Here is a 17,744-nt window from a genome sequence, read left to right as displayed (position 1 = left end):
GTTTCTCCTGAAGGATGTCCTCTAGTGTTTTTCCTGATTATACAGATCTAGCTGTTAGCAGCCTCTGAGATGATTGGGGAGGAGGGATGAAGACAAAGCTGTCAGTGTTTGTCATCTACACTGTCCCCCAGTCTCTCCTTCCAGTATAACATTCCTGCCCCCAGTTGTGCCTGTGTCCCTAGGTTCCATGTCTTTCTTCTTCTTCCTTTTGCGTGAACTTCTCTGTTCTGCCCAGGAGGCAGATGGTACTCATGGGGGGCGGGGGGCGCAGGGAGGAAAGGGTTCCGTCAGTTTTCCTGTTTATAACCTCGTCCGACCCTGTTTTCTCATACCTAGTACCTCTAATGTCCCTGCCTTTCTGGAATTGGATTATATAAACCCATTACCATCTGAGTGTTCCTTCTCTTCTTTCTGATATTTCAACCTTTTCTTCTTTTTTTTTTTTTGCCTCCAGGGTTATTGTTGGGGCTCAGTGCCTGCACCATGAATCCACTGCTCCTGGAGGCCATTTTCCCCCCTTTTGTTGCCCTTATTGTTGTAGCTTTGTTAAGGTTATTATTGTTGTTGTTGATATCATTCGTTGCTGGATAGGACAGAGAAAAATGGAGAGAGGAGGGGAAAACAGAAAGGGGGAGAGAAAGATAGACACCTGCAGACCTGCTTCACTGCTTGTGAAGCGACTCCCCTGCAGGTGGGGAGCCAGGGGCTTGAACTGGGATCCTTACGCCGGTCCTTGTGCTTTGCGCCACATGTGCTCAACCCACTGTGCTACCACCTGACCCCCCTTTTCTTTTTTCTATCTATACTAACCTCTGGATTTTCCTCCTCTGCTGCCATGATTTTAAATGTTGGCGCTATGTCTCCAGTTCCCAAATGTGTATCTTTGACCTAAATTTGGTTTTTGAAATTAACCATATGTACTAATACCTATTCGGAATTATCATTTGCTAGTTAATATGGTAAGTCAGGTATTTGTCTAAAGACTCAGGAGCTAGGTAAATTTTGACATTTTAAATTTAACAAAAGTACTTGCGGAATTTTTATGTTGTATTTTTGTCCAGTGATCCAATATTGAATACCTGCCTTATACCAGTCATTATACCAGGCACTGGGAGTGCAGGAATCTGGAAAATTCCTCTGTGAGGGACTAGATAGTAAATATTGTGCATTTTACATGTCAGATGATCTCTGTCACAGAGCCTCGCCTCTGCCATTGCAGTGTGGAAACAGTCATAGGCTTATTTATAAAAGCAGATGGTAGGGCCAGATTTACTGTGCAAGTTGTACTTGGCCAACTTTTGTTCCAGTGAACGGGTCACTGGCAACATATAAGGAAGATGTATGGTATTTTAGGACTAACGAAATAGCTCACTTGGGAGGGCGTGTTCCTTGCTGTGTAAATGACTCAAGCTTAAGCCCTAGCACCTCAGGGGAGGTGCTGGGAAACTGTAGTGCTGTGCTGTCTATGTATCTGAGTGGAAAAGCCCAGAGCAGTGAAGTTGTGTATGCATGAAACAGACCCTAGCTTTGCCAAGAAAAGGAAAACACACACACACACACACACACACACACACACACACACACACACACACTATGAATGTTGTTTTAAAAAGTGATAGACAAGTGTGAGAAAAAATGAAGCAGTGGAAGGGAAATAGAACATGCCAAGATTGGGTTGTAAAGTGGAGCTAATTGAGCAAAGGCTGCAAAATAAAGGAGTAAGTCATACAAGAGGCTAGTATGTGTACAGAAGGAAAGCTTTGTCTTGAGGGTGATTGGTGATGAAGAACTCACAAAAGAAATTCAGGAAATGTTAGGATTAACAAAGATGATGAGATTCTCTTTTTTTTTCTTCCTTTAATTTCTTTATTGGGGGATTAATGTTTTACATTTGACAGTAAGTACAATAGTTGGTACATGCATAACATTTCTCAGTTTTCTACATAACAGTACAACCCCCACTAGGTCCTCTGTCATCCTTTGGACCTGTACTCTTCCCCCTACCCATCCCAGAGTCTTTTACTTTGGTGCATCTCTTTTGTTTTTGGTAGACACACACACACACACACACACACACACAGAGAGAGAGAGAGAGGGAGAGAGAGACAGAGAGAGAGAGAGAGAGGGAAAGAGAGAGAAAGACAAATAGACAGACTATATCACTGAAGTTTTCTTTAAGGTGGTGAGGTTCAGACTCAAACCTAGGTTTCCCACATGGCAAAGCAGCACACTTTCCAAATGAGCTCTCTCACCAGCCCAATAAGAGAATTTCTTGATAAAATGCATCCATGCTTCCAGCTAAAGTCATACTTAATGGTTAGGACTGATTACGTCTTCTTTAGGATCAGAAATACATCAAGGATATCAACTCTCACATGTATTCAGTTTTGTACTAGAGGTTGTCACCTGTGTAATGAGTCAGGAAAACTGTTTATAAAAATCTGGATTTAAGAACATGAAAAATTATCTTTTTCATAAAACATGATCATCTGTTTTAGAAATCCTAGTGCATCTACAAAAAATTATCAGAGTTCATAATGAGGTTAGCATGGTTATACGATACACAGTCAGCATATGATGATAATTTTTCTGATGGGTAAGTAGAAGTTGAAATTTTAAAATATTGAGTGCTAGGAGCAGAGACCAATTTAATAGTTTCATATAGTTAGTAAATAACACACTACAACCTGGCAGTCCCACTCCAGGGTGTTTATTCAATGAGAGATAAAAACAGTTTTCAGACGAAAGCTCATATGATATGTTTATAGAAGCTTTATTCACTATAGCTCAAAACTGTAAACAACCCATCAACTAATAAATAGGTTCATTCATCTGAATGGAAAACTACTCAGCAGTCAAAAGGAGTGAATCACCATCAAGCATGGCATTTTCTGTCAAAACCAGACAGCATTGGTGACTGGGGTATGTCTCCACTCTGTGATGGTCACACAGTGGCAGAACCCCAACAGTGTGCTTCTCAAAATGTGTCCCTGTCACTAATCGAGGCATGACTGTGCTGACAACAGAAAACAGGACTGAGATGGAAAAACATGCCGTGACAAAAACCAGGCGCACATAGTACATATGGTATGATTCCATTTACATGAAATTCTAGAAAAGGCAAAACCATAGTGACGGAAAACAGATCATTGGTATGTGGAGTGAGGGCTGGAGAAGGGTAGGATACAGGAGGAGAGGAGGGAGCGCCAGCAGAATGGACACAGGGAACTTTTTAGGGTAACAGCAATGCTACATAGCAGTTATAGTGATGAGTTACTTGAATGCTTGCCATTTTCCAAACGCATTCATTTGTATGATTAAAATTGATAAATTCCTTTCCCCCCCTTTTTTATTATTTATTTTTGCCTCCAGGGTTATCACTGGGGCTTGATGCCTGCACTATGAATCCACTACACCTGTGACTTTTTTTTTAATAGGACACAGAGAGATTGAGAGGGGAGGGGAGCTAGGGAGAGAAAAAGATAGACACCTACAGACCTGCTTCACTGCTTGTGAAGAGATCCCCCTGCAGGTGGGGAGCCAGGGACTTGAACCGGCATCCTTGAGTGAGTCGTTACACTTCATACTATGTGTGCTTAACCCAGTGCACCACTGCTGGCCCCCTAAAACTGATATATTTCTACACAGAGATAAATCTTCCATTTGGCAAACTAAAGAAAAGGTATGACTGTGTGCCATCTGAGACTGGAGAAGTTAGTGTGGTTCCAGGCAGGGAGAGCACAGGCTGGAGGAGTCCTGCACAGAGCAGCACGGCTGGGCCCTGAAGGGGAAGAGAGCATCCTGCATGTAGAGGAGTCTGCAGAGGAGAATGCACAAAGCTTTGCAGAAAGGGGATGTATTCTAGTCATAGCTCTACCTCTAAAGACTTGCATGATATTTTATCTTTCTTTGCATCTTAATAGCACTTTAGGAATGATCGGAAACTTTTATATTCACTATAGTCATTCTGACCTCACTCTCTTCATCTGTAAACCATCTGCTCCCATTTTCTTGTGCAGATGAGGCATTGCTTCTTTTCCTGGTGACGCCTGTTAAAAATCAAAGTACAGTAGAAGGAAGGACAGCGGGTGGGGAAGATAGCATAATGGTTATGCAAAGAGACTCTCATGTCTGAGTCTTCAAAGTCCTAGGTTCAATCTCCACACCACCCACCATAAGCCAGAGCTGAGCAGTGCTCTGGTAAAAAAAATAATAATAAGGACAGAGCCACGGAGAGAAGGTGGTTGAAAGACGCTAGGGAAGAGCATTGCACCTGGGGGAAATGTCTGACATTTTGGTGCAGAGATTCCTGTCCACAGTCACCCAGAGGTTGGCTTTCTCATTGCCTGCCCTTGAGGGTGTTACTCTGTCTCTCTGCAACACTGTAGCCTCACAGCCCACTTACCTCTCAACCCCTGCAGTCTGGCTTCTGCCCCCTCCTCCCCACTGAAAATGGTTGTTGATAAGGCTCTTTGATGTCTTTCCTTGAGCCAAATCCAAATCTCTTTCATTTCTTGTTCAAACCTTCCTCATTTTCTGACAGTGTTGAATACTCCCTCCACACACTTACTCTCTTGCCATCCAGAATAACTTTCTCTTCTTGGTCTTCACCTACTTTTGACTACAGCAAAGGCTTGAATAACTTGTTCTGTTCAGTGTCGTTTAGAATGTTGCTGAACGAGGTAAATTGATTCAAGGCTCAGGGTCATGGCTTGCCTGGCTCCAGAATCTGCGCTTTTCATGAAAGCCAGAGATGCTCAGGGACATGGAGATGGGGGGCTTACATATTCTCTATGCCATTGTGGGTTTTAGCAAGGTATGCTGGCTTCCTCCTACGTCCCAAAGGTCTGCACATAAAGTTCGGTGACGCCATGTCTAACTTGTTCCAGTGGCAGAGAGTTTGGGTGTGCGATGTTTGGTTCCTGTCTTGAACTCTGAGCTGATGGGGTAGACAGTGGCCATGCTCAACTTTAAACTGGACTAAGTGTTTGTAAGAATGAGTGAATGATTTTGCAGAGGACAGTTGAATACTCTACACTCTGGATATTTCTTTAGAAAGTTTGGTGATGTTTTTGTGATCATAAATGTGCTGCTAGCCCCTTAACTTTTTGATTATAACAACTGACCTTTGGTTAAATTGGTTCTTTAAAAAGTTGCTGAGAAATGGGAGCAGGCAGTGACACACCTGTAAGCACACACATTACAGTGCGCAAAGACCCAAGTTCAAGGCCCTGGTCCCCAACTGCAGAGAGAAAGCTTCACAAGTGATGAAGCAAGGCTGCACATATCTCTGTCTCTTTCCCTCTCTATCTCCCCCTCTCCTCTCAATTTCTTTCTGTCTCTATCCAATAATAAATAGATAAAAATATTAAAATACATAAATAAAAAGTCAGTGAGACAAAAAAATAAATTTTTAAAAAATCACAGCTGTGCCGAATGAAATGATGCCAGTCCATTATCCAAGGACATGCTCTCTCTCGGTGTCATTTCACTTCAAGTCAAGAGTTCCCAAGAGCCAGTCAGCCCCATGAAGTGAGGACACGGTGTTTCTGAGTGCCCTTGACTACTCTGTCTGCCTGTCTAGTCCGGGTGTCTCGTGGAATTCTCTCCTTACACATCTGTTCTCACAGATTGCCTGTGATCTCAGCTGGTGCCGAAAAGCCCCAAACCTCCAGATGAACCCTTCCGAACTGCCCATCTAGATCTTTGCAGCCACCTTCGTGCAGCTCTCCCTGAGCATCTCCGAGTTTCCTGGGGACCACAGGCTCCAGAACCAACCTACCTGAGTTTGACTTGCATTCAGTTCTGTGTCCAGTAGCTGTGTGCCTTGGGCAAATCACTTAATCTCTGCCCAGATTTCATCATTTCTTAAAAAAGAAAAGAAAAAAAGTTGATAATAATCACACCCACCTCGTGCTGGTTTGAGAACAGCGTCTGATCCTCAATAACGCAGCCTGCAAGCCTTGGTGGCTGCTGCTGTTTCTTTCTGGTCTTTAAACCCAGTTTTGTCATCTTGGGCCCCCTCCCCACTCCTTTCCTCATCTCCTATTATTCTAGCATGTTCTGTCACATTCTCTGCCAGATACTAAGTTTCCCTGGGCAGATACCTTAACCATTCACTATGCTGGTTCTGTTTATGTCCTCTCCCCCGCCCCTTGCTCCATGTTGTCTCTTTTTTGCCTTCTATGTCACTCTTACTTGCTCCAGTTCAAGCCCTTCTCATCTCTCTCTGCCAGCAATGTAAAACTTGTCTAAAGGATCTTCTTGTTTTTTCAAAGTAAAAAAAAAAAAGGATCTTCTTGTTTTTTCAAAGTAAAAAAAAAAAAAAAGGATCTTCTTGTTTCTAGTTTTGCTCTCTTGCCAGCTCCTCTCCATTCTCTGTTCTAGGGAAGGGCAGAGGACTCTTCCCCAAACAAGTAGAATTGTTGTCAACTTGGCCCTCACTGTGCTCACATCTGTGCTCTATGCTTCAAGGAGCCCTAAGGGACTTGGCAGGACTCTGTGGATGCTGTCAACTGAGAAAGCATGGGCAGAGGTTGAGGGAATATGTGGCCCCCTTCCTGCCCACCCCCTGCCCTGCACCCCTCAGCAGAACCCTAAACATCAAATTTTTCTCCTGGCTTTTCTCTACTGTCATAAACACTGACATTCAGGGTGAAGACCAAGGTCTCAGTGAGACACGAGAGATGCTTTATGAACTGTCCTTACTACTGCTCCTTCCTGTTTGTATACACAGCACTTTGCCATGTGCTTCTGATGCACCAACAGTGCTTGTATTTCTCTGTGTCCCATTATGCTCTGTTCTCCGCCCAAATTACCTTTGTGATCGCCTCACAAAGCGAGGATGATGGGCTAGCTCTTAATTGGGCCTTCAGATTCCACTGAGCCACCATCTACAGAAGTGATCTCCTATCTCTTCTTTTAGGTGCAGGTGAGCTGGGCAGCCTTCCTTTGTGGCTCTATGTTCATCTTCCTCACTACACTAACAGTAGAACTTTCTGTGTCCTATATGCTCCCTCATCTGGGCATACCCCCTGGAGGGCAGGACAAAGATTTCTGCATGCTGTTGTATCTCAGACAACTTGCATATTGCCTGGCACATAGTAGGGTTTTGGTAAACATCAGACTTACTGTGTGTCTCAGTGACTGGGCAATATGCAAGGCACCTGATTCGTAAGATTGCTTTAAGAATTCCACCCTCTCAGCACCTGTCACTCCGTGGACTTTCACTGTTCCCATGTGAGCCTGACACTTAATCTCCAAGGCTCTCTGTGCCTTTCTTTCCTCTGTGTAATTTGCTTTCCCTCCCCCTTTGCTTTGCTTAGCTAGCACATCCCCTGATCCCTGATCGTTAAGGCCAAGCTCCAGGTAGACACCACTGCCCCCCTGAGATGTGTATTCCCACAGTCTCTCTTGGCACACTGATTTCCACAGTGGAGTCATTTTCCCTCCCATCATCCCATTAGACCCAAGCTTCTTGGGGTGAAGGCACCATGTTGTTTTCATCATTTTTGAAGAGTGGTATTCCTATAGCTTCCTCCTTATAAAGACCAGGACTTTGGTGTTGTTATCACCAGGACTTTACCATCCCTGCTGACATTTTTGTTTTTACCCTCCAGGGTTATCGCTGGGGCTTAGTGCCTGCACTACTGGAAGCCACTCTTTTAAATTTTGGGTTGAAGGTGAGAGAGTGGTCAGGAGAGAAAGAGAAACAGAGAAGAGAAACACCAGTACACCACGCTGGAAGCTTCCTCCATGCAGATACCCCCACCCCGTGGCCAGGGGCTCAAACCCAGGTCCTTTGCACATAGCATCGCACATGCTCTCCAGGGTGAACCCACCTGAGGCAGACTGTTTTCAGATAGAAAGGGGAGGGGGGAGAGACACTAGGTACTGACATGGTACATAGTCTCTCGGGGCCACAGTACTCCCGTAGTGTGTGCTGGGGACTGCAGCCTGGGATGTCTGCATAGTAAAGCAGATGCCCTTCCAGGTGAGCTACTGTGCTGGCCCCCACCCAGATCAGGACTTGGCATCACAGTCTGCCCTCAAACTGTCTTTATTCTGGTCTCATTACCTGCGATCAACTCTATAAGCCTTCACTGCAGTCTCCTCTTTACAACTCGTGGTTTTGCTGAAATATTCCAGCTTGGACTGATCACACATGCTCTGTGTCCATGCTTCTTCCTTTTGTGACAGGCTGCCTGTTGGTAGGAGCTGTCTTCCCTTCAGGATACTACATTCTTTTCTACCATTTTCAAAATCTGTGTAGCATTTCAGGGATATCCCCAAAATAGACCAATGTAGTCATCGCTTATGTAGGTGTCCACTATAACCAAAGTGTGCCTCTATATAACACATTGGGTATAATGCTCATACCTGTATATGTATGTGAACTTCTTCTTACCGGCCATACCCCAGTTCCTTCCCTTTTGTCTCAGAGAATAATGACGGCCCTAAAGTGTTTACCAACTTTATTTATATGTTTTATTATACCAGGTGTTTTTTTTAATATTGATTTATTTATTTCCTTTTGTTGCCCTTGTTTTATTGTTGTAGTTATTATTGTTGTCATCATTATTGGATAGGACAGAGAGAAATGGAGAGAGGAGGGGAAGACAGAGAGGGGGAGAGAAAGATAGACACCTGCAGACCTGCTTTACCGCCTGTGAAGCAACTTCCCTGCAGGTGGGGAGCTGGGGGCTCAAATCTGGATCCTTACACCAGTCCTTGCAGTTTGTGCCACGTGCACTTAACCTGCTGCACTACCACCCGACTCCCTATACCAGGTGTTTTTTAAAATTTACTTGTGGTTAATAGTAAGCTATAAGATTATAATTTATAGCTCCACACCACACCCACCACCACCAGAGTTCTATATCCCACCCTCGCACCCCCTAAAGATAACCATCACTGTTCTCATAAGTCTTAGAAACAGTTTGCTTGCTTCTGGGTTGTTTTTTTCTTTCTTCAGGTTATGCATATGAGCGAAACCATCTGGTAGTTGTCTGCATTAGGTGTTTTTTATCTCCAGAAAATGTTACCTTGTTTTGCAGATGTAAAATACCGTATAAGTGGTATCACCTTATTCACAGTCTTCTTCAAGGGATTCTGACTGTGGAGCAGCATGGTTTTTGAGACTTATTTATTTTTTTTAAATTGTATTTACTTGTTAGAGAGAAAGAACCAAACTATTACTCAGCTCTGACATAAAGTGGTATTGGAGATTGAACTTGTGGCCTCTAGGACCTCAAGTATGCAATTTGGTGCTGTAGCAGGCTGAGCTATCTCTCGCCTTATTTTTGAGATCTAGCCATATTGCTACAGGTAGCTTTAAACTGTTAAATCCTATTTCATTGTATGACTATTTCAGTTTATTTACCTGTTCTGTTCTTCAGTGTTCAGGTTGTTTTCAGGATTTCATTGTAAGAGTGATTTGTAATGCACACTCTTGTACAAAAAAAAATACAGACTTCCTCTAATTAAAAATATATTCAGGCATCTGTATCTTAACTGAGGGATTAAGCATACTTGACAGTGAATTTCACTAATCTTCTCAGTCAGAAGTAAGCCAGTGAACACATGGGTCTTTATCACTGACTCTGAACTAACACTAAGCTAGGACTACTACTGTGAATGGAAAGTTTTGAGCAGCAGTTTCTTTTCTAAAAAAAATTGCAAGTCATGTCTCATATAAATGTAGGTCATTTTGCCTTAACATTGCTAAATGAAACCAAAATTAGAATGTAAAAATAAAATTTGAAAGCTCTAGCTCTCCGACCTGAGGAAGAAGCCTATTAAATTATAGGAGAATAACAACCTGAAGTAAGTGTGAATTCTCTGTTGCTAATTCATGATTTAAAAAAAAAACACCTGAAAGTGACCTCAGATCATCTGTTCTTACATCAGTTTTCTTAAAAACAGCTGGGATCTAGCCAAAACTTCTCGAGGTGGACCATTTTAGCAAGGTCTTGATGGTCAAAATTTCCCTTACGCCCTGAAAAGAACCCAAGAACTTATGTTTGGGTTGAAGCTCACTTCCTAGTTTTGTCTTCTACTAACAAGGAAAGCAGATTGTTAGTACACTTCTTAAAACAAACTTTGGTCAAATGCAGGATGACCTCACTCATAGATGGGACTTAAGAAACAAAGAAAGGGAAAATACAGGATGGAGCTTAAACTAGCTGTGGCCTAGTACAGCAGAGCTGAGGGCTCTAGAGAAAGTAGGTGACAGTAATTGGCAGGACATTGGGGACCCAATTCACCGATGCTGCACCTATCATGGGAGATAAAAATCTGTACTCATGTGGCAGTTGCCTTGCGATTCATTATTTCCTTCATAAAGTGATTTCCAAAGACAGATTATAAAGCAATCATCATCATTCTCCAGAGGAAGTAAATTCAAGGCCTTTTTGCTTTGATTCCTTGGATCTATTTAACTGTTTTCTTCCTCCCTTCCTTCCTCCCTCCCTTCCTCCCTCCCTTCCTTCTTTCCTCACTTTATTGGGGGGGGTGGTGGTGATGGTTTACAGTACAGTTGTTGACACATGGGTATAATTTCTCATCCCACTATGATAGGTGTCTGCAAAACACCACTTAGGTCCTCTTTCACCATCATGTACCAGGCCCCCAAGCACACCCCCCTCTCTCTTCATCCCCAGAGTCCTTTGTCTTGGTGCAATACCACGAAACCCATCCAAGTATTACAAGTGTTTCCCCTTGCTGTTCTTGTTTCTTAAATTCTCTTAAGTTGCTGGTGAAAGTTGCAAGTGCAGATGCCTCCAAAGATGTGCTCTTAGAACACTGACACACACACACACACACACACACACACACACACACACACACACACACACACAAACACAGAATCCAAGATGTGTTGAACCCTGGTTTCTGGCATTTTGGAAAGTGGACATTGTGCACTGTTGTGTCTCACTGGCCTCCTTTTCTCTGACACACAGACTCTGACTTCTTTGGGGTGGATCTCTTGCTCCCCATTTTAGTTTGCACATCCCATCTGTGCCTCCGAGTTGTGCCATACCCTGTGCTAAAGCCTCTCACTTAGAAAACTTCTGCAGTCCCACTTCCTCCAGAAAATGGACACTCTGGTGACTTGACCGTTTTCACCTGCCTAACAGGGAGTTTGTATATTTAAATATATTGACAGCTCTATCTGCCCACTGCAATGGAGTTTAGCTTCCTGGTCCTTCCACCCAGCAGTTCTACTGTAAGAAACTTCTCCTATAATCTTCTTCAGATGTGCTAAGACTTATGTACAAGAGCATTCATTTCACAGTGCTGGATATAATATAGCACACAGGAATCTTTTATAGTGACTGATTAATAGTGAACTAGTTCAGTGAATATAGCATATTCTTATGCTGAGTTATCAAGTGATGGACAGGTAAATAGTGAATGAATGAATGGAAGACTCTATTAAGTGACAAAAGTATAGGACATAAAACACACATTTTGTGAACTAAAAATGATGTGTGTGTGTGTGTGTGTGTGTGTGATCATGTGAGTGCTTTGAGATATATATATCATACAATATATGGACTCCTATATAACTTACTAGTATTAGTTACCAGTGGATCATGAGAATGAGTAGAAAATTCAGTGTTCAAGAGGGAAAAAATAAATGTGATGTTTACTTTAAACTTAAAAGGAAAAGGAAAACTAAGCCTTAAACAGAGGAGACTCAAAAAGATAAAATGGCCAGGTAAATGTGTAGACTGTATAAAGACTGAACTTTAGTTCCTGCTCCTTTTCATAGCACTTCCAGACCCACTCTTCTCACTGTCCTCATTGGCCTCTGTGATTTGCTTTCTGTTTGGAAATGACTTTCCTCTTCTCTTTTACAAATACCATTTTTTCCCTTCTATAAGACCATATATGGGGGCTGGGTGGTGGCATACTAGGTTGAGCGCACACTTTACCAAGCACAAGGACCCAGGTTCCAGTCCCTGGTCCCCACCTTCAAGGAGAATGCTTCACAAGCAGTGAAGCAGGTCTGTAGGTGTTTGTCTTTCTCTTTCCCAATCTCCCCCTCCCCTCTCAATATCTCTCTGTCCTGTCTAATAAAATAGAAATAAAACAAAAAGAAAAAATGGCAGCCAAGAGTACTAGATTCACAGTGCTGGCACCAAGCCCTAGTAACAATTCTGGTGGTGAATTAAAAAAAAAAAAATCAGCTGAGGTTTTATGCCTTCATGAAACTTTGTTAAACTATCCCACAGGAGGGGTGAAAAAAAACACCTTGGATTTTAGCAGGGTCCATGTTAACCTTAAGTTTTACTGCATTTACTTGTTTGATGATTCTAATAGAGGTTGTCATAAGGATACTAATTGTCAAAAACAAACAAAAAACCAAAACAAAACATAGGTGTACACAGGTCTTTTTGATGTTGTTTTTGGTTCTTTAGGATATATCCCCGAAAGAGGAATTTCAGGGCCATAGGGTAAGTTCATTTCTAACCTTCTAAAAAATAAATAAATAAGTAAATAAATTTATCTTTTAGGACTAGGAAGCTAGCACAGTACTAGAGCACAGAACTTAAATGTGGGGGTTGGGCGATAGCGCAGTGGGTTAAGTGCACATGGTGCAAAGCTCAAGGACCGGTGTAAGGATCCCAGTTCAAGCCCCTGGCCCACCTACAGGGGAGTTGCTTCACAGGCAGTGAAGCAGGTCTGCAGGTGTCGCTCTTTCTCTCCCTCTCTCTGTTTTCCCCTCCTCTCTCCATTTCTCTCTGTCCTATCCAAGGACAACGACATCAATAACAATGATAATAATAACCGCAACAATGGTAAAAACAACCAGGGTAACAGAAGAGAAAAAGTGGCCTCCAGGAGCAGTGGATTCGTAGTGCAGGCACCGAGCCCCGGCAATAACCCTGGCAGCAAAAAAAAAAAAAAAAAGAACTTCAGTGTATGGAATGCCAGGTTGGGCCCCAGTACCACAAACATCAGCTCTGAGTAAGACATTGGTCTTCCTCTCTCTCCCCCCTCCCCCTTCATTCTTCTCCTTCTCCCTCATTCTGTGATTTGCTTTCTGTTTGGAAATGACTTTCCTCTTCTCTTTTACAAATACCATTTTTTACAAATACCATTTATTTTACAAAAATAAATCTGTTCTTCAAGTTTGAAGTTGTTTAAAGAACTCTCCCTTTTAGACAGATCCTTAGCACTAATTAGTATCACCTGATTTCACACTTTTTAAAGTAATTATTTCACTTAATTATTTTTTTTCTTGGCGTACTGGAGGGCAGATTCTGAGAATATCCATGGCCTCTATTATGGTTGCTTGGTCCACATGTAGCATTTGCAGTAAGCATTCAAAGAATTCTCTCCTGATAATGTCAGTTAAAAAGCTTATCAATGTGGTCTGGGAGGTGGCACAGTGGATAAAGCATCGGACTCTCAAACATGAGGTCCTGAGTTCAATCCCCGGCAGCACATGCACCAGAGTGATGTCTGGCTCTTTCTCTCTCCTCCTATGTTTCTCATTAGTAAATAAACAAAAATCTTTAAAAAAAAAAAAAAAAGCTCATCAAGGAAGAATACTTAATAGCTTTATTTTCAGTGAATAGTCCGTACATAGGAAAGGACTATCTGAGAAAATGTTGAGATCTTTCTACTAAAATGACTGTTCTGTCCTATTCAATATTCTGTGTAGAAGGCTGGTCCTAGAGGCTGAGTGGTGGAGCACTCGCTTGAGAGTGCACGTGTTACAAAGCAAAAGTACAGAGGTTCAAGCTCCTAGGCCCACCAGCAGGGTGAAAGCTTACAAACAGCAAAGCAGTGCTGTAGGTGTCTGTCTCTCCCTCTCCTTCTCTGTCTCCCCCTTCTTTCTCAAGTTCTCTCTGTTGCTATCCAGTAAATAATTTTTTTTTGCCTCCAGGGTTATCACTGGGACTTGGTGCCTGCAGTATAAAGCCACTGCTCCTGGAAGCTATTTTTCCCTTTTTTTGTTTTATCATTGTTGTTATTATTATTTTGTTGTTATTGCTGTTGGATGGGACAGAGAGAAATGGAGAGGGGAGGGGAAGACAGAGGGGGAGAGAAAGATAGACACCTGCAGACCTGCTTCACTGCTTGTGAAGTGACAACCCCCTCCCCCCCTGCAGGTGGGGAGCCAGAGTCTCGAACTGGGATCTTTATCCCAGTCCTTGCACTTTGTGTCATGTGCGTTTAACCCACTGTGCTACCACCCTGCCCCAATAAATAAATATTTTTAAAAGACAGAGTGGGGGCTGGGTGGTGACACACTAGGTTAAGCTTACATAGTACAAAGCACAAGGATCCAGGTTTGAGGCCCTGGCTCCCCACCTGCAGGGAGGCTGCTTCACAAGCAGTGAAGCATGTATGCAAGTGTCTTGCCTTTCTCTCTCCCTCTCTATTTCCCCATCTCTCTGAATTTCTCTCTGTCCTATCTAATAAAATGGAAAAAAACAAAGAGGCTACCAGGGGCAGCAGATTGGTAATGCCAGCATTGAACCCCAGCAATAATCCTAGAGGCAAAAACAAAAAAGACTGAAGGGTAGCCCTAAGAAATACATACTATTATGGCCATTTTAACTGATGTCACAGGGAACTATAGAGCTCACCAGATAGGCCTCATGCCTTGTTTTGTACAACCCAGGTTAAGCCCTGTCACCATATGGGAGATGTTACGGCACTTTCTCAGTCTCCCTCACAATGAAAAAGTGGCTTAATTTAGTGAAATTGCACATGTGTGAGACCAGGGCTCCACCAAATAAGAAAGGGTGGATTGGAGAGGGGAGGAGGAGGAGAAATACTACAGGACGGCTGGAGAGGTGGTAGAGACCACACTTTACTTACACGAAGCCCCAGGTTCAGTCCCCAGCATTGCACATTACCAGAGCAGTTCTCTAATTTACACCATACCATTAAATTAATAAATCTTTAAACAATACATGGAAAAATACATGAAGTCAAAATTGTCTTTAATTTTAACATTGTAACTAACCCAAAAAGGGATTCTTTAGTAGTTGTATTTGATTTAATATTAGGATCATATAATTATGTATATTTGAAGGTCTGTTCTCAAACTTTTAAGCTTAAAATTGGAGGGGTATGTGTGTGTGTGTGGGGGTGTCCTAGTCTATTTTCCTTGGATTGTTCCTGATTTCATCATTACAAATTTTTTCTCTAACAATATTTTTGTTCTTAAGTCTACTTCAGTGCTAATATAGCCACTCATGTTTATTTTTTTGTTTGTTTATATGTTACCTCCATGTTGTTTTATTGTTGTTTTAAACGTATAAGTTTAAAACTTATAAGCATGGACTTTGATTTTTTTTATTTCTTTTTTTTTTGAAATATTCAATCAATTTTTCCTCTCTCATATTAATTAAATAGTGATTTATATGACTGAAAATTGATAGGAATGTACATAAACAGCATTACCACCACCAAAAGACTGTGCCCCATCCTCTCCCTCCCACCCCCCCCCCCCCCATGAAGCTGAACATTCACCCTCACCCTCACCCAGGGTTTTTTCTTTGGTGCCCTACTCCAAATTCAGTCAACTCCTGCTTTGAATTTCCCTTTCTGTTCTTCTTTCTCAAGATTTTTTTTCTTAATATGCTTAATTTTTTTTCTTAATATGCTTAATTTCTTTCTTAATATGCTTTATTGGGAGGGTATTAATAGTTTACTGTAACCTTGCTTTTCTGTGTCACTTAATTGGAGTGTTTAGTTAATTTACATTTAATGCAAATTGATTTGTTCTTTAAAAATTGCCTGTATAGATTTGTTAGGGTGTGCCTTACACTGATATTTATTAATTAATTAGTTTATTTATGTACTATTGGACAGAGATAGAAATCAAGAGGGAAGGAGAAGATAGTGAGGGAGAGAGACACCTTCAGCATTGTTCCACTGCTCATAAAGCTTCTCCCCTGCAGGTGGGGACTAGGAGCTTGAACCCAGGTCCTTGTCTGTGCTCAGCTGGCTGGTGTGCTGCTACTCCACCCCCAGACTGATCTTTACTGTGATTTAGAGTAACCCTGCTCCTAAGTCATGGCCATTCTGAGGACTCAGTTGAAAGCTCATGCTCATTGATTAAGATCCACTCCAACTTGCTGGAACTCCTACATCCTTCAGCCCTTTGTGAATTCCAGAATCTCAGTTCACTTTTCAGCCACTGCCATACATCTTGGGGTTTCTGCCTGTTCAGTACAGCATAGTATTTAGCTGAGAAGATCCTTAAGGGTCAGAAAGAGAGTTCACCATGTCTGGCATGTGCCCTGGATGGGTGTGGCCCAGGTTCAAAGCCAACCACCACATGGGAACTTCCTGTGGCACTGCTCTCTTTCCCTCTCTCTGAATGAAAAGATGGCCCAGAGTGATAGAATTGTGCATACATGAGGCCCAACCTTTGCAAAATAAACAAATAAAAAAGAAGCTGATGATCATTGGGTAGACTTCTGGAGCAATACCCTCTTGCATTTCTTTATAGTTTCTTGATGAGCCCTGCAAACCCAGCTGCCACAGCAGCCTCAGTTCATATCTCTGCCATAGCAGCTCAGGACAGCATTGCTATGTATAGTTTGGGTCTCACCTTTTGAAAAATCATTCTTGATTATTCCTCCAGGCAGAAACTCACCATCATGGGAGTATCAGGTGTATCTCTCTTAGTTTAGCACTTCAGCTGTTGTAAACCTGAACATAATTTTTTACCTATTCTGTTCAGTTGTTAGTTGTGTATGTGAGCACAACAGCAATTACTCAGTATCAGTTGTCACAACCAAAAATAGAAATCTTATATTTGCACTCTCTTTTTGAGAAGCAATAATCCAGTGCTATAATTTACAGGCTTTGTATTGTCTTAGACAAGTCAACTATTTTAACTCACTTGAAAGATTAGACAACTGTAATATTAGTCCAAGGAGTTTGCAATATATTGTACCATGAGTGACTAGTAAAACCAGACCCCAGGTTTTCTAAATCTCTGTCCACTGTTGTTTCCATAGTAGTAACCTGCTGAGAATTTCTCCTGTGTTTGAGATAACATTTAAAACCTTTTTAAAAAATATTTATTTATTTATTCCCTTTTGTTGCCCTAGCATTTCAAACTTTAAATTAAAAAAAATTAGAGTCCTGATAATGTTCTACTCTATTTTTGTTATATCATTAATATAAATAAATTTGCTGATAACATGAGTATGAACAATAATTTAAAAGTATATTTTGAAATAATTGGAATTTTTAATTTCAGTGTGGTAATATTTAGAAAAAGGAGAAGGTTTTTTTTTTTTTTTTTGGTAGTATAATATAATTTTCTTTTTTCAGTTTGTTTTCCTTGCTGTCTAAAAAACACAACAAAGTTTTGGAACAAGCTACACAGTCCTTGAGAGTTTCGCTGAGTTCCAGTGATGTTCCTCTACCAGATTATGTAAGTAGTTATCTTCCTTTGTCAGTAAGAATGCTTTCGCTTTTCCTTGCTAAATTTATAAATACCTCTCTCCTCAAGATCTGATTATGATCTCACTGCCTGAGAAACCTCTGCTACGCAAATAAAGGAGCAAGATTTTAAAACCAAGAAAGACATTTGAAAATAATTATTATGAAATGGTTGAAGGAAGTCAACCCTAAAACAATGATTATTAGTAATTAGGAATGCCATTACCTTAGTAAAGAAGCCCACTCAAACTGCATATGAAAAAGGGAGGATTTTGTTTTTTAAGGGTTGCCCGACAGAGCACACAGGTTGCCATGTG

General features: G+C 41.7%; 1 protein-coding gene across 4 annotated transcripts in view; it reads left to right on the top strand.

Annotated features, from left to right (window-relative positions):
* Positions 1-17,744, top strand: part of DYM (dymeclin) — a 467,512-nt gene that overhangs the window by 291,781 nt on the left and 157,987 nt on the right. For all 4 annotated transcript variants that reach the window (XM_060173849.1, XM_060173845.1, XM_060173848.1 and 1 more), the window contains one exon: positions 17,317-17,419. In XM_060173849.1, the coding sequence (XP_060029832.1) occupies positions 17,317-17,419 (103 nt within the window). The remainder of the gene's footprint in view (positions 1-17,316; positions 17,420-17,744) is intronic.

The sequence above is a fragment of the Erinaceus europaeus genome, chromosome 15 (assembly GCF_950295315.1).
Source record: "Erinaceus europaeus chromosome 15, mEriEur2.1, whole genome shotgun sequence".
In the NCBI taxonomy this organism is placed as follows: domain Eukaryota; kingdom Metazoa; phylum Chordata; class Mammalia; order Eulipotyphla; family Erinaceidae; genus Erinaceus; species Erinaceus europaeus.
Note: the sequence above shows the minus strand (reverse complement) of the source record. Positions and strands in the feature narration are given on the sequence as shown.